The sequence below is a fragment of the Eschrichtius robustus genome, chromosome 9 (genome assembly GCF_028021215.1).
Source record: "Eschrichtius robustus isolate mEscRob2 chromosome 9, mEscRob2.pri, whole genome shotgun sequence".
Lineage (NCBI taxonomy): Eukaryota > Metazoa > Chordata > Mammalia > Artiodactyla > Eschrichtiidae > Eschrichtius > Eschrichtius robustus.
The window spans coordinates 12,382,618-12,406,354 of NC_090832.1; the positions used below are offsets into that span (position 1 = coordinate 12,382,618).

A 23,737-nucleotide genomic window follows, 5' to 3' on the forward strand; every position below is an offset into this window, starting at 1 on the left:
CCTTACTTCTGATTAGTCTGATCTACTCCCAGAATTTAGTATACTTCCTAGTAGTGCCCATTGGCACTAGAAGCAAACGTCTTTCCTATTATTTTAAATATTCTTACAACTGAGTTAAATAACTTAAAGCCTAATATAGACAACAGAAAATAACACAACTAGATTTATCAACACATCAATTTTCCAGTAAAGAATTTTGATATATCCCAATTATCTCCAAAGTTCTTAGGAAGAGTCAGAATAACACAGGGAAGCAACAAGCAGCAATTCCACCATCTTTCTGTAATGTGAGAGCTCAAGAGCCTGAAATAATAACTCAACTCAAAGTACACTTAGTAGCTCCATGGCAATGTCCCATACAATGTTTATAAAGATAAGAGAAAAAATTTATGGTTTATAAAGAGAAAAACATAATGACTCTTACAGTTGAGAAGCTGGAATTTCCTTTTTGGGTTCTTCACTATGCTCAGAATCGTCCCCAAAATCAAACCTATCCATCAACTTCTAAGTGGGTAAAAAAAAAAAAAGAGAAAGAGAGAAATTTAAAAGTGCTTTGCACAAATAAAAGTTGTAAACGCTATTCTGAAGGTCAATGACATCCCATTAATTTATCTCTATCATTTAAAATGTAAATGTTTCATATCATTTTATTGTTATACTCCAATAAAACATTTTATTTGAGTGGATCTTTACTTTTCTTCAAAGCATTTTGACAGACATTGCCTTATGAAGCAAAACAATCATGACATGCAGGATAAATACCAATACTCTTAACTTTATAGAAGAGAGGATCAGGATTAAAATAATTAAGTGGCTTGTCAATAGTAACATAGCTTGATTAAAAAAAAATCTAGAACTATAATCAACAGATCTGTTACTAGTGCAGTTCTCTCAGAATGCTCCACTGTCTTCTAAATGATCAATTTAAAGACTTTTTGGAAGCTGCAGGCTAAAAAAGTCTAAGTAATAATCTAATAAATCAATATTTATATTTCTATGAAAATAACAGTAGCAGAAATAAAAATAATACGGATAACACTTCCCAAGTATTATAATATTCCCATAATTAGCAAGAATATTAAGCATATCACACAAGTTAAACATAAAAGATTTTCAACTTTAAAAACACTACTCTTTAGTTAGACCTCAATTTATCACAGCATAGTAACAACTTGTAAAGAAGCTTTCCTTTGAACTTTCATATACTTTACAATTTTAATTCTAGCAGGTTAAAATTATAGGACGGACACCATAATTAATATATTTGTAACATCCATAAAATAAATTAGGAAGTATAAAAAACAATCATCTGCCTCAATAGTGAATACAGGGGGCTTCCCTGGTGGCGCAGGGGTTGAGAATCCACCTGCCAATGCAGGGGACACGGGTTCGAGCCCTGGTCCAGGAAGATCCCACATGCCGGGGAGCAACTAAGTCCGTGCGCCACAACTACTGAGCCTGCCGCTCTAGAGCCCGCGAGCCACAACTACTGAAGCCCGTGGGCCTAGAGCCCGTGCTCCACAACAAGAGAAGCCACCGCAGTGAGAAGCCCATGCACCGCAACTAGAGAAAGCCCGCACGCAGCAACGAAGACCCAACGCAGCCAAAAATAAAATAAACAAAATAAAATTATTAAAAAAAAATAGTGAATACACAATTTTACTGACCAGTTATCATTAGTCAAAAGAAAATATTCTAAATGTTTCGAGTGGAATTATAAAATTACTTAATTTCTTTCAGAAATTTGAACCTTTTCTAAAATTTATATCTTATAGAGCACGAAGGATGTTAAAATATAAAACAGTGCTACGGTAAAATGTAATTTACAGAATTGGAATATACATGATAGTATAGAAAATTCAGTTCCTCATACAGAACAGATCTCTTATCTTAATTTTTACCTTGTTCAAAGACACTCCCTGTTCTAGGGGATTAAGGGTGCTGGCTGCTGCAGCCGCTGCTGTGAGCTGCGCTGTAAGAGCCTGCAGCTGGACCACAAGGCCGGCGTCCAGGGCTTGCAAGATGGAAGGCTGAGGCTTCTGCTGCTGTATCTGTAAAGTCTGTATTAACTGCTGAAGCTGAAGGGGGGGGGGGGGGCGGAAAAAAAGAAAATTACTACAAAGAGGTGTTGGGTTTGTAATAAGAATACTCATCTAAAACTTTTGGTCAATAAAATTTACCATTCTACAGTCTAAAGACCAAGAAAAAATATACACTAACTTAAAACAATTTTTTTTTAAAAAGACTTTTTGTGTGTGCCATATATAACACAGTCCTTAATAAGTTTGTCTTGCTTCTGGAAAGTCAGGGAAGTTTAAACAAAATAAAATGATCATACCATGACCAACAGATTAAAAAAACTCATCACAAGCAGACTTTTTTTCACTAAGCTTTTTCATCCCTTCTTCAATTAACTCAATCTCTGTAAAAGGACAAGCACTTGCAACAACTGCTTTTGCTCTCATTCAGATTTACCATCTGATAACACATTCCTGAAAGCAGCTAAGAAAATAAGAAATCTGTCCCTTGGTGCAGTCTGAAACTAAGGAAATTAAAGGTGAATAGTGTCAACAAGAGTTGAAAGCAACCCCTGTCCCCCCATTCACCCTCCCTCTTAAAAAATAGAAACAGTAGTAAGATTCTGAAGATATTTCAGTTCAGTAAACCCTATATATAACCTAGTAGTAATTAATACTTTCCTACTCAAGATCTAAACCCAAGTTAAATCTGAAAATTATCAGTTTAGAATAGAAAAACAAAAATAGAGAAGCTATTGCTAAATAAGACATTTGCACTCTTTAAGTAAAGTTCAGTTTACAGTGGGAGAAGGTAAAAATATGCACCATGACAGTAAGTAAAATAATTTCATCTGAAATAGCAACATTAAGAAACAAACTAGAGTCATTACCTATCAAATCAACATTTACTACAAACTACTAATGTGATAGGAAAGAAACTACAAAAATACATGATAGTTGAGCTACTGCACTGAGGAAGCTCCAAAACAGACAGGATGGATGAATAAGAGGGAGGGAGAGAGGGAGGAAGGAAGAAAGGAAGGCAGTATCACATTTCTCCTTTACACATTTTAAATGTTCCTTCTGACATCTCCATTTGCCCCCATAGCGCTGTTATTCTTTCAGTCACCCAGGTTCAAACACTGCAGCACCCTACTTTTTCCTCTGCTCTGACTTCATATCTTATAGATTACTGTGTCTTCTTGACTCCTTGTACTATTCTTCCAGAAAAATCCACACTCTTGCCAAAAATATTTTTTAAACAGATGTCTTTTAAAATGACATTTGTTTTACGAATTACTTTCAAAATATCATTATCACAAAAGGTTAGTAATTCTATAATTTAATCTAATATCCAATTCAGTTTCCCAACTGTCCCAAAAATGTAGAAACTGGATCCAATCTAAGATGATAATTGAATTGGTTTTTTACATTTGTAAATCACTAAAATGGTTCCATATTTTTTTTTGAGATTGTCTTTTTAAAGAGTCCACAACTGTACCATTTTTCACTTATTCAGATCACAATTAATCTGGTTTTTAGGGGATAAGTTAAAAAAAAAAAACAACAGATGCTAAAGAAAGACTATCCTCATATCTTGCCATGACTAGTTCCATTTAAAGTCTCAATTCAAATGCCACTCTGTCAAAGATGCCTTCTCCTGGCTACCCTAATTCTGACCCTTTCCCCCAAACTTAGTCACTGTAAAGACTTACCCTGTTTTAAGTCATATATCACTATCTAAATAATGTTTTATACTTCTTTATTGTTTGTCTCCCCTAAGACAGATAGGATCTTCTCCAAGGTAGAAGACTTCCCTGCCTTGTTACTGGAATAACAATAGCACCTAATAACGTCTGGCACAAACTGTGCGCTGAATCAATTATTTTGGTGTAGAATGAATTATTTGTAAAATAATCTTTAATGACATAGAAGTGTTCATGATGCATTACTAAATGAAAAAAAAAGCAAAGTTACACAGTACTATATGTAGTGTGGTCATTTTTTAAAAATAAAACACATACTCTTTAGGTGGTACATAATGAAACAATGTGTTAGGAAAATAATGAGTTCTAAATCATTGACATAATAAAAAAGCTGCTCACCTGTTGGCCTTGAGGACTTTGTAAGATCTGAGCTACAGCTGCAAGTGTATCTGTATTTGTTATCTGAGACACCCACGGATCAGGTAAACCTTGGACCACATTGGCTGGAGTAACAGGTGTCACAGGAGTTCCTTTTAGAAAAGACATCAAACCCAACCCCAATAAATATGTAAGTACTTAAATAAGACTTGGAAAGTAGAGAGATTTGTTCTGTCACTTTTATAAAATATGTACAGATTTATATAAATGTAATTTTATTGTCTCCATTTTGAAAAACCATTACAGAATTAGGTATGTTAAAACAACAACAACAATTAAAAAAAAACCGACCTAAAAGAGCTATCCATACTTGTTCTCAATTAACTAAGTTACTACTTTAAAGGAACCTACAGGGATTTCCCTGGTGGTGCAGTGGTTAAGACTACACGCTCCTAATGCAGGGGGCACAGGTTCAACCTCTGGTCACGGAACTAAGATCCCACATGCCCCACGGCATGGCCAAAAATAAAAAATAACTTAAAAAAATAAACAAAATAAAGGAGCCTATAATACTTGCAAGTCATTAAAAAATTTTACTAAAGAAGAAGATTCAATGACATAAGGAAATATTCAAAATGCAATCTTTCATGAAAAAAATTATTATAAAATAGTGTGCATAACATAAAACTATTTTTGTTCCAAAATATGTGTGTGTGTATATGTATACACACATATCAAAAACTAAATATATACCAAAATGCTAACAAATATAATTCTTGGACTATGATGAAAAATTTCAAATGTCATTTAAATACCTTAAAAAAAAAAAACACATGATTTTGAGATTATTACTAAACATTCTTTTCTCCATTAAATAAATTTTTTCAGGTTCTCTTTATATTAGTAGTCTTAGTTCACTGTGAATATCAAGATGATATATATGCAAGTTTAAAAGATTACAGTCTAAATCAGGAAAAACTTAACTGACACACCAATTTCCAAAGCTGATTATGTTTCTAGGCATTTTAAAAACTAAGCTTTTTAATTTTTAGAAAAGAATTACACACAAATATAACTTCTGATTTTATTTTTCACATAAATTGCATTTCCTTTCATTTACCTAATGCTAGACAAATTCTCCTGCACTGTCAAATTATTATTTCATATATGAATAATCACCTGAAAAGCATGAGTAGAATATTCAGAAAATCTATCAAAGCAACATACCTGGGGTATTGCTCATAGCAGCAGTAGTACTGGCCAAAACAGGTGTGACAACTGGAGGAGGAATCCCCGCTGCCATATCCAAAAGAGGTTGAATAATCTCACTTTTAAATACATTATTCTTCTGCCATAAGTTTAATACTCTCACTATTTTACTCTAGAGGAAAAAAGAAAAATGATATTTTGTTTTTTTTGCTTTCAAAACCTCAGCACAGTCATATCATAGAGGCTACTTGGGCAGTAGATAGGAAGGATGGATTAAAATACTGCTATGATACTTTCCAGCCCTGAAATTATGTTTCCATAATTTTGCATTTATTAACTTTAACTCACTTGCAAAAATATTCATTCTGATGAATATACAAGTTAATGAAAGCAATATTTAGCAGAAAGAAGGAAGGAATAGTAACTAGGTTTCTCCTTGTACATGAACACTAATGAGATGGTTACAGTTAGCTGGAGAACTGTGTTACGGATTCTGAGGCTTAGCACTAAAGTTATATTTACTGTTGATTTTAATTTTATCTTTTAAAAAAGTAACTTCAAGAGAAAATCCCTATCTTATGTGACTTTAAAAAAAATTTTTCATTTTAAAACTATCTAAGAACAAGAAAGGGTATTTCCTCACATAAGAATTTAACCAAATTTACTTTCTGCCACCACTGTTCAGCATATAAAAGTTCTGTAAACAGCAGTAAGTATTAGTTACTGACTACTGTAATGCTACTTAACTCCAGTAGAATAATTTAAATGACAGAGGCTGAAATTAAGTATTAAAAAGAGCCTTTTGTTAAATAATCTATTTTGTAATAGTAAAATAAGGAATTTTTAAGAATATCTGGTTCACCTTTAAATCACTCACAATATTATATCGACATATTTTCAAACTATGTCCAAGCTAAATTAACATGCAAATTTTTGTATTTCAAATGAAGCATAAAAAAGTTACACAAAGAATGCTTCATATCTTCTAACTATTTTTCCAAAGATGTGGGCACTAAGAAAGTGCCTTATATTTTTTTGCTTTACATAAAAAAATCTTCCAGTTCCCAAGATACTCATCAAGCACTAAAAGTAGTCCCCGTCTGGTAAGTATCATTCTATGTATCTACCTACACACAAACAAATAATGCCTCTCCTTTATGGAGTTTATGCACTGAGATTACAGTAGCAATGTAATCTTTCCTACTATGGTTATTAAAAAAAATTCCTATATACTAAACTTTATTATAAATGAGAAACATTATTATTATGAAATCTACAAATTCAAGACTGACTTGTTCATTGTAATTGATAGAAATCCAAGTCCAAACTAGTGAAATTCCTAAATCAAAGTGTTTAAGTTACTTCAAAAAATGTTTATATAAAATTTCAAATGAGTTATTTTAGGTGGGATTCTAAGGCATCTGCTTTAAGTCTCAACTGTGATGGGTTACTTAAAAACTAGAAGCATTCTTTCTGCCTGCATAGAATTATCAACGTACCAAAGTTAATTAAAAGAAACAAATCTGCTTCAAGAAGCATATCCAAGAACAGTTTACAAAGAATGATACAATGATAAATTTATCTCCATATCTATCTATTATAACAAGACTTTTTTTGTTTCAAAACTGTACAACAGTTATTAAAAATAAAAACTACCTAATCTTGTACTTGAGGGAAGGTAAAAGATTTGTGGTGAGCTTTTAAGTTTTGTGGCTCTTCCTCAGAATAACAGTTAGTCTTCACCTGTTTGTTCCTTTTCCTACAAAATCAATACTGCAATCAACTCTGTCAGAAAAAGGACACTAAATTTCCAAATCAACATCCAAGATACATAACCTTCTACTATCTTTGAGCACCTATGAGGATAAACAGCGCCTTTTTATTCTCCCTCAGGTTCCAAAGCTTTTGTTTCATGTGGGATAGAATATTTATTCATTCAGATCGAGCAGACCCACTAGTGTGGTTTCTAGCACTAAGAAAACTCTACCATGACAAAGGAATTTTGATATGCAGTTATTTTCTATTAATTATTTGGTAAATCCATTTTTCACAGACACTAAATAGGTAAATATCAGCTCATGTCAAATAATCAAAATTCTGAATTGGTTGTGCGTGTAAATAAATAAGATTTTAGGATAATTCCAAATGCTTATTAGAGCCAGTTTCTTTAACACCAACCGCTTCAATAAATTAAAAAGTAGCAAAATCAACTATATCTTTCCACTCTGTTTAAGAAAAGTCTAATAACCAAAAGGAACATGGAGAGTGCGATAACTAAATATTCAAATTCGGAATAACAAAGACTAAACAATAACATAAAATGATAAAATTAAGATAATGTAAAGAGTCTCATTAAGACCAAAAAGGTAATTACTGTAGTGACTTAAAAAAAAAGAAAAAAGGCAGCATACCTTGTCGTCTCCAGGGCAACGATATAAATTCTGGAAAGTGCTAATGATGTTATTACTAAATCTGGGTGCAAACACATCCTTTTCTTGACCAAACTGATGTCGAGATTGTCGTACAATAGAGTCAATAACATAAAGTCCAGGTACCTTGTATTCTGGTTTACACTGGAGAAAAAAAGAGTGGGAAGGGAAGCAAATGAGAAGGTTAAAATTCTTGATATACAAATGTCACCATAAATCCTATACAAACACAAAAACACTGCTCATGCTGAGGTGATGAACATTCGAGGTTGACTATTCCACACCGTCTGTCTCTGGAATGGCATTTGAAAGAATCTACTTTGGCTACTCTACATATGTAGTTCAACTGCCAATCACCTAAGTTCTGAAATAGCACTGAGTAACTGGCTTGAACAATAAAAAACAAAAGGTAAGGTACTGTTATAATAAAAAAAAAATTGTTTAATGATTTTGAAAAGCCAAATAAAAGGAAGTAGCAAATTCAGGAAAGAAAAGCACTGGTAAAAGCATTGCCAACATGCCTTAGACTTCGTCTGAAACATATAGGGAAAGGATTTCTACACTAATGAAGGAACAAATCAAATGACAAATTATAACATTCCAAACACAATGAACCCAAAGTTTCAAAACTTTTCTCAAATACCACACCTATACAAAAGACAAGACACTACCATTATGATTCTAGGAATCTATCCTATGAAAACATTTTTTAGCTACTCCACTGATCAATGTTTCTCAGCCTTATCCATTACCCAATCTGAAGAATATGAAAGTCTCCTACTTTCCTGAGCACAAGGAAGAATCCTTTCACTATCAAGCTCACTGCTCCGATTTCTTCCATATCTAGAAGCATAAGAACACCTGCCTCCCAAACACATACTGATTAAAATGAAATTATGGCTGCAAAAAGCAGGTTCAAATTCTGGGTGTAATTAGGTAAGTATTTCACCCAAAGTAATTTCATAGAAATCATATATGGACTAAACCAAACTTGCATTCTTGAAAAACTTCCTGGAAACCCAAGGACCAGTGGGTAAAGGATCCTCAATCCATGTCCAACACACACATACATGTTTCTAAACAGGATTTTCAGTCAAGACAATGAATGATTTCATTCTGCAAAAAGACTAGATGACTCTTCATTTGTTCCTTCAAATCCCTTTTAAGAACCTTCTCTTTAAGGTCATTATTAAGAAAATGAAGAGACCTTTAGCACCAATTCACAAGTATCTACTGCAAGGTTCTGGCTGTTTAGTACTTGAAACATTTAATAAAAGGGCAGTAATGCTGGTGACTGGACATTAAAGTTTTAGGTTTAACCTACCAAAAAGGTTCAAAACTGTCTGCTCTGTTGAAAGTTATTGTTTTAAAAGTCTGAAATAGTTTCTTCCCTCATGTTCCCCCCAAATCTAGCATATCTGTCCCTCAGTTCATATATCTGGCCAAGGCTATTTTCCTTTGACTACCATACATTCAAAGAAATATTTACCTAGCCAGGCAAATAATACAACCAGTAAAGAAAATAAATTTTTTTAAATTTAATGAAAAGCAAGACATCTCTGTTAAAAATCATCTATTTCCCAATGCCAAAAACACAGATAAAATAATCTGATATATAATCTATTACTTTATAGAAATGATTACCTTGAGACTAAGGCTAAATAAAATTTATAAGTTCCTGGTAAGAGTTATTAAAATTAGGGCTTCCCTGGTGGCGCAGTGGTTAAGGATCTGCCTGCCAATGCAGGGGACACGGGTTCGAGCCCTGATCTGGGAAGATCCCACATGCTCGCGGAGCGACTAGGCCCGTGAGCCACAACTACTGAGCCTGCGCGTCTGGAGCCTGTGCCCCGCAAAAAGAGAGGCCGCGACAGTGAGAGGCCCGCGCACCGCGATGAAGAGTGGCCCCTGCGTGGCCCCTGCTTGCCGCAACCAGAGAAAGCCCTCGCACAGAAACGAAGACCCAACACAGCCAAAAATAAATAAATAAATAAATAAATTAAAAAAAAAAAAGAGTTATTAAAATTAATACTGAATGGTAAGTAATAAAAGAGATTAATGCAGTGAGTTTTGTTTAAACAAATACACCTTTTTCTCTGATTTATAATAAAAACTCGATCATAAACTCACAATGCTTAAGAATCATGAGTACGTAACACAATAAATGGGCCTTCCTCGCCTACTGTGAAGATTCCAAAGCTTCAAAAATGTTAGCAGTTTTAGTATTAAGCTATAAAGATAATTCTTCTTCCACAATATCTTTAGAAACACTATATTAACATGTTATGGTACAGAATTTCCTTCACTGATAGACTAGGCACTTTTATGTGTCTGCCACATAAAATGGCAAAAAAAAAATTATGTATGATTTAAACGTTGTAGAAGTTTTAAAATTACAATATTTGGTAAACTTAGCTAAGTCACCAACCAGAAACTTGAGAGAAAAATTAAGACCAAAAAATCTGAAATGTTTTCAATCTCTTTTTCAAGTTCTAGCAGTACTGAAAACACAAGAATTCCTAAGACTCCGATGTCACGAGGTATTTGTTACACTCTGAATAACAACTGTGGCTGTACTCACAGAGCACGAAACGATGCTGACAGCAGCACGTAAGAAAAGAGGGCCGTCGCAGGAAACAGTTACACCTAACACCAAACGCATTCCCACAGCGAACAGTGCATACTTCCAACAGAAGGAGAGGAAAAGGAACCATTCTGAGACAGCCCGAGCATTCAGTTCTTAACAAGGTCTTCTCTCAGGAGAAACTTTTTAACCAGAGCCTAACTTGCCGAGGTTTTATCAGAGCCTAACTAACCCACACTTAGGGAAACAGAACCTGCATTTCAACAAGATCTCTAGGTAATTCCTGTGCACAAAAATAGTTTAAGAAGCACTGTTTAGACACTGAACCTTTTTAAAAAGATTTTTAAAAGCTTTAGAACAATGAAATTTTCCAATCACCAACATATGTATTTTCTAGTTGGATTTACCTAAAACACAGCATACGTGTTATTTTACCCCATGCCTTAAGCTTCAATTCATGAGTTGTTCACCTCAAAATATGTTTTACCAATACTTTAAGTTTTGAGAGAACAAGACTTTAAGAGGAAAAAAGCTGAATCACATAAAGGTTAACTGATCTATTCAAGATTATCTAGCTGGACCCTCAAACTGGTTCTGCTTACATCTAGGCATGAACAATGGGCAGAATACAAAACCTGAATTCAATTACAGATTTCCCACAGTATAATTTTACAAGTTATAAAAGTTACGTACTCCTGCCAAAAAAACATGGCACAAATAGGGCACTGATCACAAGGAAGGGGCAAAGAAATATAATCTAGTCACCTCGGGCCCTGGTTACAAAAAAAATTACTAAGTGTATGCCAAACAGCTGTTTTTCAACTTCATCTCCCTCTGCTTACCCTGGAAAATGGAACTTCAGGTCTATATAATAAGATGTAGGATGTGTAATGCCCTAATGGATGAGACAAAATGAATCAGCAGAAGGAAAGTGGCTGGTATTTTTACTACATTTTACTACATCTTATCTAAAAGGAAGACTGCTCTCTAAGCATTCAGCTTCAAATAACAAGGGAGAATTTCTTTAAAGGCTATAAAAAATAATGAATCTGTAATTTCATTAAAAATCAGTCATGGGGCTTCCCTGGTGGCGCGGTGGTTGAGAATCTGCCTGCTAATGCAGGGGACACGGGTTCGAGCCCTGGTCTGGGAAGATCCCACATGCCGCAGAGCAACTGGGCCCGTGAGCCACAACTACTGAGCCTGTGCATCTGGAGCCTGTGCTCCGCACCAAGAGAGGCCACGATAGTGAGGTCCGCGCACCGCAATGAAGAGTGGCCCCCGCTTGCCGCAACTAGAGAAAGCCCTCACACAGAAATGAAGACCCAACACAGCCAAAAATAAATAAATTAATTAATTAATTTTAAAAAACCGCAAATGAGTTAAAAAAAAAAAAATCAATCATATTGGGGGGCTTCCCTGGTGGCACAGTGGTTAAGAATCCACCTGCCAATGCAGGGGACACGGGTTCAAGCCCTGGCCCGGGAAGATCCCACATGCCACAAAGCAACTAAGCCCATGCGCCACAACTACTGAGCCCGCGGTCTACAGTCCACGAGCCACAACTACTGAGCCCGCGTGCCTAGAGCCCGTGCTCTGCAACAAGAGAAGCCACCACAATGAGAAGCCTGCGCACCGCAACGAAGAGAAGCCCCCGCTCGCCGCAACTAGAGAAAGCCCGCGCGCAGCAACAAAGACCCAACACAGCCAAAAAAATTAGTTAATTAATTAATTATTGAAAAAATCAATCATGTTGAAACATTTTCTTCAAGGGACGAATGCTCACTATGGCAATGGAAATTAACAAAAACATCTATCTGAAAGCTTTTGTTTTTAGAATTATCCAAAAAGCACTTTCATTTTATTTCTTAATCAGATATTAAAACAAATGGAATCACTTTTGAACAGTCCATCAAAACAATTTAAACTTGGGTATTTGATGTAAAAGAGAAGAGCGCAGGCCATTAATCTATAGTTACAGAACATTTAGCATATACATAGAAAATTATATACTTACTTTCTGAATGAATTTCTCAACACTCTGTACCACGTGTTTATAGAACTAAAAGAAAAAAAAAGAAATGTGGTTTTAAATGTTTGATTACAACTTTCCTGCTAAACATACGGTTTAACATAGCTTCAAAGGTCTATCAGAGCAATGAATTTTAATCATGAATTTTGATTAACTTCATGATTAAACTAGCTATGATTAGTAAAGGGTTCTTCAAGTAGGTATATGATCAGTAAATCCAAAGTGTGTTACGGTAACACAGATACAAAAGAATTCTATTACAGTCTTTAAGAAAGCAAAACTTTCACAAATAGGTTGACAGCAAAATACTGGTGGTAAGACACTGGTAGACGTACATTCTTCCTTCCTGGAAAAAAAGTAAAGATCTCCTTTAGTATCGTTTTATTGGCTAAATTAGGTTAGTACTAGAAAAATCAAGTAACTGAAAATAAAGAGCATTAATAAATATGTGCAAGGGAGATGTTTTCAACTTCATTATCTTCTCCTGCTTCTCCTGGAAAATGGAACTGCAAGTATATGTAACAAAACACAGAGATGTATAATGTTCTAATGGATCAGCCAAAATGAATCAGCAGGAAGAGAAGTGAGCACACACATTAAAATATTAGAAATGGGCTTCTATCAATTATCTGAAAACTTAGATTTAAGTTTTATGAAACAACGCTATGAATAAGCCTGAAAATAAGTAAGATGAAATTTACAGGTTAAACGAAAATTATCTGGAATTTGTACCTAATTTAATTTTAATAGCTCAATGGCAACTGCACAATCAGCACATTTCTGTTTAAAAAACTATCCTGAATTGTACTTCTATTTATATTTCTGATCCCATGAATTATGCTCTTAAGGGACATCCCCTTAGACTGAAGAGACACAAGAACTTTCAACTGAACTGAAGCAAGAAATCCAACATTCATAAAGTCAAAAACAAAGGAAAACCGGGACTTCCTTGGTGGTGCAGTGGTTAAGACTCCATGCTTCCAATGCAGGGGGCCCAGGTTTGATGCCTGGTCAGGGAACTAGATCCCACGTGCATGCGGCAACTATGAGTTCGCATGCCGCAACTAAGACCTGGCATGCATGCATGCATAAATAAATGTATATAAAAATGTATATAAAAAGGCATATTTTTAAAAAAAGGAAAATCTCATTATTCATATTCACCAAATCAAAATCTACAATAAAAATTTCCTTACTACAAAGTAACAGTTTATGCTACAGTTTAAGTTACTTAAGTAAAAAAAGGCCAAACAACTACTTAAAAGTTATTAGGCACTTTATAAGTAACTTTATAAGTAACTAAACATTTAAAATCAATATATAAAATAGTAATTACACACTGAGTGGTTTTTAATAAATAATAATTTTTCTGGAAGACATCTTGGCAGTGCTTCTTGCTTCTAGTTACTTCATGTACTACATGTAATTCAGAGTAAAACAACTTACTGTTAATTCAAAGATTCTCAACTCACATAAGGCCTTCTTCCACAATAGGTTATCAGAGGTCTTGCTGACAGTGTGCAATGTTAACAAGCACCCAGAAAAATAATCATGTCTCTAAACATTGACAGAAAGCCAATGACTTACCTTAATATATATGAAACACAATATCATCTAAATCTGATTTAAAAGACATTTCAAATATCAACTTACATATGTATCAAATGCAGTTTAAATTAATACAGTACTGCAAAACAGTTGGTCTGAACTCTTCAAAAATGTCAATGTAATGAAAAAGAAAACAAAAACAAAACAAAGCAAAAAGGCTGGGTGACAGGATAAATAAATGACAGGATCTCGGCTGGATCCTGAAAATGCACAGGTGCAGGTGCTAAAGTTAATACTGAGACAACTGGTAAATGAAAGTGTAGATTATATATTAGATAATAATATTATATCAAAGTGAAATTTCTTGTACATGATGTGTATTTGGTTACCTAGGAAATCTCTTTGCTTTAGGACATTCAAATTCAAGTATTTAGGGACTATGTGCTATTCTCAATGAACACTGAAACGAAATCTCAAATGATTCAGCCAAAAAAATGTGAAACTGTGTGTGTACGTGCTTCAGTGTGTGTGTGTGGGTGTACGTGCACGCACGTGTGTAGAAATAAACCAAATGCAGCAAGATATTAACACCTGGTGAATCTAAGAGGCTATGTGTTGCTCATTATATTTTGCAACATATTTGTGTTTTTTTCAAAATTAAAAACATTAAGACAGTACCAATAAATCAAAATAGTACAGTATAACATGTTTAGACTCTTGAGAGAAAATCAAAATCTAGCTGTTTTTATTCTGACTGTTGCAAATTACTTCTCTTAGACCCTTCCAACATCTGAAAAATGGAAATAATGTTAGTACCTATTCCTTAAAGAGTCTTCTAATTAAAAAGTATTCTGTTCAACAAAAGGTTATATTAAATGCATCAATTATTAATTTTCACCGAATAAAAATGATAATAATATACACGTTCACATACTCTCAGGATCATGACCATAAAAATCAGATCACAATGAAGAAGAGTATAAAGCAAGCAGAAGAGACTGACATTCTATACTGAGTCTATCAGGTAAACTGAAAAACCACTTCTTTGAAGAATTCTCTACCTTAAATTGTGTCTACTGGTCACTGTCCTTATCCCCTCTTTGATATTCTGCACATAAATACAGGGATTTGAACTATAATACTGTCAGATATTAATTATAAGTTGGAAAACTAAGTTTGGGGCATTAGAACACTGCAAAATCAACTACCTAAATTTTCTCCTAGTAGTGATTCTCTGTAAAGAAGAATTCGTTAAATCTAACAGATAATGCTATTAGTGAAAGACAATTTACTCAGGGAATTCCCAGTGGTCCAGTGGTTAGGACTAGGCGCTTTCACTGCCGGGACCTGGGTTTCATCCCTGATCGAGGAACTAAAATCCCGTAAGCGGTGAAGCGTGGCCAAAACCAAACAAACAAAAAAGACGACTTACTTAAATAATGGTGCTTCTGGTTATGAGCTAATGCTCAGACTAGGAAAACATATCACCAAATATCTATAGGTTAATACCTACTTAATTAAAAATAAGCACTCACTCATTCTCAATTTTAACAACCCTACTAGAGCAGGGAGTCTTAGCTTTGGGGACAAGAACATTTTGGAGAGATGTCTATGGTCGAGCTTCGTAAGGTCCCTAAAACCAAGAAATTTTATGCAAAATTCTGTACATATGTGTACTTCTCTAGAGATGACCCAACCTTTTCCTGAGGTTTTCAGAAGTATCCATAAGTCAAAACCACTGTTATCAGAACAACGGCTAAATACCTGTGGCCTCTTCCCACAGTTTAAATGTCCTATGTACAATGAAGCCCAATTATTTTCCATAATGGCCCATTTTTAAATCTATAATACAATCAGTAAGAAAAAGAATACATTAATTTTTTTAAAGAAACCTTTTCTTAACTCGTATTTCAAGATTCTGTAAAGTCAGTGTGACAAATAACAATGTTAAACACATTCTCCACAAAGTGGCTACATCTAAAATCTTACCTAAGAAAAATAAGGGAAAATGACTGCTTCCAAGTTTATGGAAGAATATTTATCAAGATATTAAGTGTTTATCTCTAGGTGAGAGAGTTTGCAGGTGACAGATTTTCATTTTTGTGTTTTTTCCCTTGAACATGTACTAACTCTGAAAAGAGGAAGAAAACATATAATCTATGAAAATCATCCCTCCTCCAAAATATTAGTGTAGTATTTTCCTTTGAAAAACACAAGAGTAAAATGTGTTACTCACCTTAATAGCTTTGATGGCTGCTTTAGTAATTTGGGTCATTTTCGCTTTAGAAATGGGTGGCTTGTAGTCATTCAGGGAATACAACTGATGAAAAAGAAGAACAAATTTTAAACACAGCAAAACTAACGGTCTCCACGCAATTACATGAAATTACCAACCATTTCTATTTTTATATCCTCAATGAAATTAAAGTGCTGCTTTTCTTTTAAAAATCAAGTTCAACATTATTAGCCATCAAGCAAATACAAATCAAAACCACAATGAGATTATCACTTTACACTTCCTTGCTTATAATCAAAAAGACAAGTGTTAGCAAGGACGTAGAGAAATGAACCCTTATCCACATTACTAATGGGAATGTAAAATGGTGCAGCAGCTTTGGAAGACATTTCGGCAGTTTTTCAAAAAATGAAAAATAATATGTAATATGACCCAGCAATTCCACTCCCAGGTATACACCCAACAGAGGTGAAAATATACGTTCCCATAAAAACTTGTACACAAACGGTCACTGCAGCATTATTCATAAAAAATTCATTTAAAAAGTGGAAACCACCTAAATGTCCATCAACTGAGGAATGGACAAACAAAATTTCTTCTACCCATTCAATGAAATATTAGCCATGAAAATGCAATGAAGTACCGATACATGCTACAACATGGATGAACCTTGAAAACATGCTCAGTTTAAAAAGCCATATTTAAAACATGTTACAGAATTGCATTTATACGAAATGTCCAGAAAAGGCAAATCTATTGGTGACTGTCTACAGCTGGGGGAGCTGGGGAGAAATGAGGAGTGATAACTAATGAGTAAAGCATGTTTTTTAGGTGACGAAAATATTCTAAAATTGACTGTGGTGATGACTGCACAACCATACTAAAAACCACTGAATTAGACACTTTCAATTGGTTAATTGTGTGGTATGTGAATTATATCTCAATATAATTGTTCTTAGAAGTCAAGGGATCTAATGTTTAGCAATAATCCCACCCCCCCGCCCCAAATTTTTGTTTCAACACTTCTCATATATGCAAAGGATAATAATACTGCTTAGAGAGAAAACGGATGAAGACAAGGTGGGGAAATCAGGCAAAAGACAAATAACTAAGCTTAAATACTGATGAAAACTGGTACTAAATGATGCTGGGAATTTAACTGCAATGCTATAAGATATTAACTAGAAGCCTGGAAACTAAGCTTTGGCCCTCAGAACATCGCAAAAACAACTTGAACAGACTTTCAAAGCAACTCGAAACAACACTGGTTGGTTAAGCAACTAGGGAGCCCTCTATGGCAGGGGTCCCCCACCCCCGGGGCGGGACTGCAGTGGTCTGCGGCCTGTTAGGAACCGGGCCGCGCAGCAGGAGGTGAGCGGAGCTCCACCTGCTGCTCCCCGTCACTCCCGTTCCCGCCTGAACCATCCATCCCGGCCCCCCGACCCCCCGACCCCGTCCACGGAAAAACCGTCTTCCACGAAACCAGTCCCTGGTGCCAAAAAGGTTGGGGACCGCTGCTCTATAGCCTTTGCTCCAGCAGCCCTTATAACCTATTCATCATTGAATTCTATTGATTTTTACCCAGTTTCTTCCATGTGTGTCTCCTCTTCTCCCTCCACCCACCACCACGACCACAGTCCAAATTACCTTCATCGCGCACACTGAGATGGCATGTCTATCTTTTCAAAAACTAATCTGATCAGGTGACTGATGCTCACCTACTTCCTCTACCACCCTAAAAAGTTCAATGACTTCCCACTCTTTGGAGATACACAAAAATCTACACATACAAGGCCCTTGCCTGATCTAATTCCTGTCTACCTTTCCAGTCTCATCTCACACCATGCTCCTCTCCCCAGCTCTCTGCCCTAGGCACGATGGTCTTTTTTCAGTTCCCTGACACAGAGCCTTTAAAAACGAGCTTGTTTCCTCTATTTGGAATAGAACTAGGGCCTCCCTACTAGTTTATGCATACTCGTTCATCTGAGTTAAAACATCACCTAATGAGGAAAGCCTTACCTACATCTCCCCAACCAGAGCTATACCACCTTTTATACCCTCATTGTACTGTCACTCACCTTTGAAGCATTCATCACAGAATTTGACACTTACTTGCATGATTATTTAACTAATATTTGATTTTTAAAAGGACTGTCCCAAAGGGTGACAAAGACTGACATCCTTGAGACAAAGGATATAAGTTCCTTTAATGCAGTTTAAGCAATAAGACGTTAACTGAACACCAAGAGCTGTCCAAACTGAAATCAACCTTGGGAGAAGTATAAACGTGAGTTCCCACAGAGGTGTCCACTTGTTGATGATATTGCCCAACCGGGGTTAGGATCCCATCAGATCCTTTAAGAAGCTACCTCTGTCAAACTCACAGGGAATTTTAATATACTCATGGCCTCAATTCCTACCTGTCTGTTTTAGAAAATCTAACTGTGTGCCATCACCTCACTAGGTGCAGAATAACATGAACACAGTGTTTTCAGCAAGCTGTGTAAAGCAAAGGTCAATTTCCCAGAAGTCCTTAGCAGGCCCAGACTGCAGCCCATCTGAGATCCAGACCTGCCCTCTCCTACTAAAGAATAAGCTCTAAGATGAGAAACTGCCTTTTTTGCTTAGATTTTTTTTTTTCCCCTTTGTCCAAACTGTATCCTCAGTGTCTGGCAGAGAATAAGAATTTGTTGAGAATAAGAATTCGTTAAAAATAAATTAAAATGAACAAATACATATAAGACACAGCATTGTACAAGCTTTGCACAGAAAGACCTGGATCTTAATTCCAACTATGTTACCTTATTACAAAGTTGCTAAACCTCTGAACCTTAGTTTTCTCATTTAGAAAACAGAAGCAATACTCATTTCACAGAAACATTGCATATAAAGCTTTTAGAACACACTTAAGTCACTCAACAGGGTTAGTCATTATTAAATTAAAATCCTTCTCTTTGGAGGCATTCTCCATTTAAATGAATAATATTAAAGTATGCATCAAACATTTATTCATTCAGGTACCTGAAGGTACATTCCATAGTAATTTATATGACTGGGGCAATGAAGAGGCACCAGGGTCTTCCTATAGTTGACAATACATTACTTCTTTCATTTTGTGTGGTAAAGCCCTAAAGTTTCAATCAAGCACTAGTCCATATTCCAGCAGATCAAAACCTTTGCTCTCTTTCCTCCTTCCTTTTTTTTTGCGGGGGCGGGGGGAGGGGGGGTGGGTGGGAGAATGAGGTAGGGGAAATATAACTTATAAAACATTTCAACAGCATGCAAAGTCAGCTCTTATCAGAGACCCTCTTTATTTTTTTTTTAATTTATTTATTTACTTTTATTTATTTGGCTGTGTCAGGTCTTAGTTGCGGCACTTGGGGTCTTCGCTGCAGCATGCAGGATCTTTCCTGATGGCGTGCAGGTTCCAAATCGCGGGGGCTCAGTAGCTGCAGTGCACGGATTTAGCTGCCCCTCAGCATGTGGGATCTTAGTTTCCCGATCAGGGCTTGAACCCGTGTCCCCTGCGTCGGAAGGTGGACTCTTATCCACTGCACTAACAGGGAAGTCTGAGAGACCCTCTTTTTAATACGCAGAAACTTAAAGTATTACTTAGAAAAATACTAAGCAATTAAGTACTTTTCAGAGGCCCACTGAATACATGTGCTTCCAACTAACCATTTATCTAGATTCTCTAAAATCTAATTTCTTTATTAAATCTGACAGCCAGAAAAGAGGCACAGATCACTTCATCTAATTCTTCACAGAATGCCTTTACTAAAATTTAATGAAGTCCCAGTCCTGACGTGTCCTTCCTTTGGCTACTCAAGACTTATGGATTCAAAGGAAAGATACTAAACAACAGCCTGGGTTTTCAGTCTAACTCATTCATTCTTTTGTTTTTCAACTCCTTTCAGTTACACTGAAGAGTGCTCTTTCCATCAGCAACATTTAAATTTTCTATTCTGTCACTTGTAGGTACCACATGAAATGCACATTTCTAGATCTGAAAACAACTTCAAATCAAATCAGTTTCTAATGACTTCTATCAAGGTTTGAGAAATCTTTAACCTAAACGGAGATTTCTCAGTGGCTGCTGGCTACTCCCCCAAAAACTCACTTCTAATAAAGAGTTTTTAAGTTGTCCATTATTGATTACGCCAGGGGTCAGCACAGTAAATATTTTAGGCTTTGGAGGCTACACAGTTGCTACCGCACGACAGGCATATTTCATTTCACCGTGCTGTGCAGACGGCGTATTTTTAGCATACTCAAGGTTGTGGCAACCCTGTGTCAGTGAAGGGTGCAGGGTGATAGACCTCTTGCACCGAACAGTCAAGTTGTGAATACAAAGGAAAAGGTCTTGAAGGAAATTAAAAGTGCTATTCCAGTGAATACGTGAATGATGAGCCAGCAAAGCAGCCTTACTGCTGATATGGAGAAAGTTTTAGTGGTCTGGATAGAAGATTAAACCAGACACCACATTCCCTTAAGCCAAAGCCAAATCCAGAGCCAGAGCCAGTCCCTAACTCTCTGCAATTCTCTGAAGCCCGAGAGAGGAGAGGAAACTGCAGAAGAAAAGTGTGAAGCTGGCAGAGGTGTTCCATGACATTGAAGGAAAGATGCCATCTTCTCCACAACATAAAAGTGCAAGGAGAAGCAGCAAGTTATCCAGAAGAGGTCTAGCTCAGATAATTAATGAAAGTGGCTACACTAAACAACAGATTTTCAACGTAGACAAAATAGCCTTATGTTGGAAGAAGATGCCATGTAGGACTTTCTGGCTAGAGAGGAGAAGTCAATGCCTGGTTTCAAAGTTTCAAAGGACAGGCTGACTCTCCTGTTAGGGGCTAATGCAGCTGGTGACTAGCTGACGCCAATGCTCATTTACCATTGTGGAAATCCTACCACCTTGAAGAATATGCTCAATCTGCTATGCCTGTGCTCTCTAAATGGAACAAGAAAACCTGGATGACAGCACATCTATTTACAAGATGGCATACTGAATATTTTAAGCTCACTGTTGAGACCTACTGCTCAGAAAAAGAAAATTCCTTTCAAAATATTACTGCTCACTGACAATGCACCTGGTCACCCCAGAGCTCTGATGGAGATGTACAATGAGATTAATGTTTTCATGCCTGCTAACACAACATCCATTCTGCAGCCCATGGATCAAGGTGTCATTTCAACTTTCAAGTCTTATTAAGAAATATATTTCGTAAGGTTATAGCTGCAACAGAGAGTGATTCTTCGGATGGATCTAGGCAAAGTAAATTGAAAACCTTCTGGAAAGGATTCACCATTCTTGATGCCATTGAGAATATTCATGATTCATGGGAAAGGGTCAAAATATCAACGTTAACAGGAGTTTGGAAGAAGCTGATTCCAACCCTCACGGTTGACTCTGAGGGGTTCAAGACTTCACTGAGCAAGTAACTGCAGATGTGGTAGAAATAGCAAGAGAAGTAGAATTAGAAGTGGAGCCTGAAGATGTGACTGAATTGCTGCAATCTCACGATAAAATTTTAAAGGATGAGGAGTTGCTTCTTATGGATGAGCAAAGAAAGTGGTTTCTTGAGACAGAATTCTATCCTGCTGAAGATGCTGTGAAGACTGCTGAAATGACCACAAAGGATACAGAATACGACATAAACGTGGTTGACAAGGCAGGATCTCGGAGGACTGACTCCAATGTGAAAGTTCTACTACGGAAAAATGCTTTTAAACAGCACTGCATTCTACAGAGAAACTGTTTGTAAAAGGAAGAATCAATCCATGCAGCAAAAACTTCCCTGTTGTCTTAAGGAATTACCATGGCCATCCCAAACTTCAGCACCACCACCGTGATCAGTCAGCAGCCATCAACAGTGAGGCAAGACCCTCCACCAGCAAAAAGATTACAAGTCGCCAAAGGCTCAGATGATGGTATTTTTTAGCAGTAAGTTTTAAAAACAAAGGTATGTACATTTTTTAGACTGAAAACTACTGCACACTAGTATAGTGTAAACACAACTTTTATATGTACTGGGAAAGCAAAAATCCATGTGACTCGCTTTATTGCAAAATTTGCTTTATTTTGGTGGTCTGGAACCAAACCCGAAACCTCTGAGGTATGCCTGTACTCGGCACTACCCCCGCGTAAAGAAGCAGCCACAAACAATTCGTATATGAATGGGCAGGGTGTGTTCCAACATAACTTTTTTACAAAACCAGGTCAATTTTTGGGCAATTTTATTTCTCAATCCTACAAACATGCAACTTTGTTTACTTGTTTGTTTTTTGGATAAACACGACACTGTCACGTCCTGCAAAGTGTATTCAGGCCTTTCCTCATCTATGCACTCAGTAAGGCTCATTACCCCAAATTTAACAAAATGTTGTACTTCATGCTTGTTATTTCGAGCAAACTCTTCACTTCAAAAATTTTAGTGCCTTTCCCAATTTGAGCAATATTAAATGAATTCTACCATGACCCTGGAAGAGTGCAACAAAAAAACCTGTGACGTGACAAACCCACGAGAACCATTAAACTGGGGTAAAATCTTGCTCATTTACAGATTAATCTTATGCCTTCAAGGTTGATTCTACGTCCAATAGGAATTAACCTTAAGTGTGAACCTAAAATATTAATCAATCCAATTCATTTTTCTCTACAATGGTCCTTCAGGGCCTTGAGAGTACCAGAGTTAGGATCCTTCAAATCTCCTAAGAAATCAGACAATCACAAAGGTTCCTGGATCCAACACAACCTTGGTACTTTCAATTCAAGACAGCATGCTGACCACCTTTTCCTTTTCTTCTTCTTCTTGGCAGGACAAAAAAGGAATAATTTTTTAAAGGTATTTAAAACTCACAATAAAAAGTAGAGTGGGAATGGGAACAGAATAAGCAGACAAGAAAATTTCCAGAAAATGGAAATGTGATAAGAGGACTGGTTAACTGATGAAACAAAGAGAAAACCACAAGCCCCAAAACACACAGATACGGCCAAAGAGGGAAATAATCTGCCCTGCAAAAATCCAGTCTCACCATTCAAAATCAAGGTATTCAGAGGGCAAGAGCGGCACAAGTGAACTAATGCCCCACCTACTGTTGCAAAATGTCACTGTCTAAAATTGACCATTAAAGAAACACATAAAATTACTGTTTAGTGACATGAAGGTTATCATCAGAAGAAGTGTTATGAATTAAAACACTGTTCTTTCTGGAGATCCAGCATAGGGTGAGAAGAAAGAGCTTCCAATAAAACCTCTTTTGTGCTTCAAAAGAAACTACACGCATACGTTATTTTCAAAAATGTAACATTATATTTTAACACAATCTTGTTTTAACTCCACTTGCCAACCCTGGCCTTCTACAGTATATCTCTCCCCCAAAATTCGTATGTTGAAGTCCCAATCCCGAACGTGACCGTGCAGTGACCACTGAACAATGCAAGAGTTAGGGGTGATGACCCTCCACATAGTCAAAAACCCACATACAACTCAGAGCCAGCCCTCCATATCTACGGTTCTGCATCCGTGGATTCAACCAACCACGGGTTGTTTAGTACTGTAGCATTTACCACTGAAAAAATTCCACATATAAGTGAACC

General features: G+C 36.2%; 1 protein-coding gene across 3 annotated transcripts in view; it reads right to left on the reverse strand.

Annotated features, from left to right (window-relative positions):
- The window catches only part of SCAF8 (SR-related CTD associated factor 8), a 185,738-nt gene that overhangs the window by 137,589 nt on the left and 24,412 nt on the right, over positions 1 to 23,737 (reverse strand). For all 3 annotated transcript variants that reach the window (XR_011075044.1, XM_068551746.1, XM_068551745.1), the window contains 7 exons: positions 16,141 to 16,224; positions 12,342 to 12,386; positions 7,723 to 7,884; positions 5,330 to 5,483; positions 4,124 to 4,254; positions 1,902 to 2,078; positions 425 to 504 (listed from right to left, as the gene is read on the reverse strand). Coding sequence is in view for 2 of the 3 variants with exons in the window: in XM_068551746.1 (XP_068407847.1) it covers positions 425 to 504; positions 1,902 to 2,078; positions 4,124 to 4,254; positions 5,330 to 5,483; positions 7,723 to 7,884; positions 12,342 to 12,386; positions 16,141 to 16,224 (833 nt within the window). In the remaining variant the exon portion in view is untranslated. The remainder of the gene's footprint in view (positions 1 to 424; positions 505 to 1,901; positions 2,079 to 4,123; positions 4,255 to 5,329; positions 5,484 to 7,722; positions 7,885 to 12,341; positions 12,387 to 16,140; positions 16,225 to 23,737) is intronic.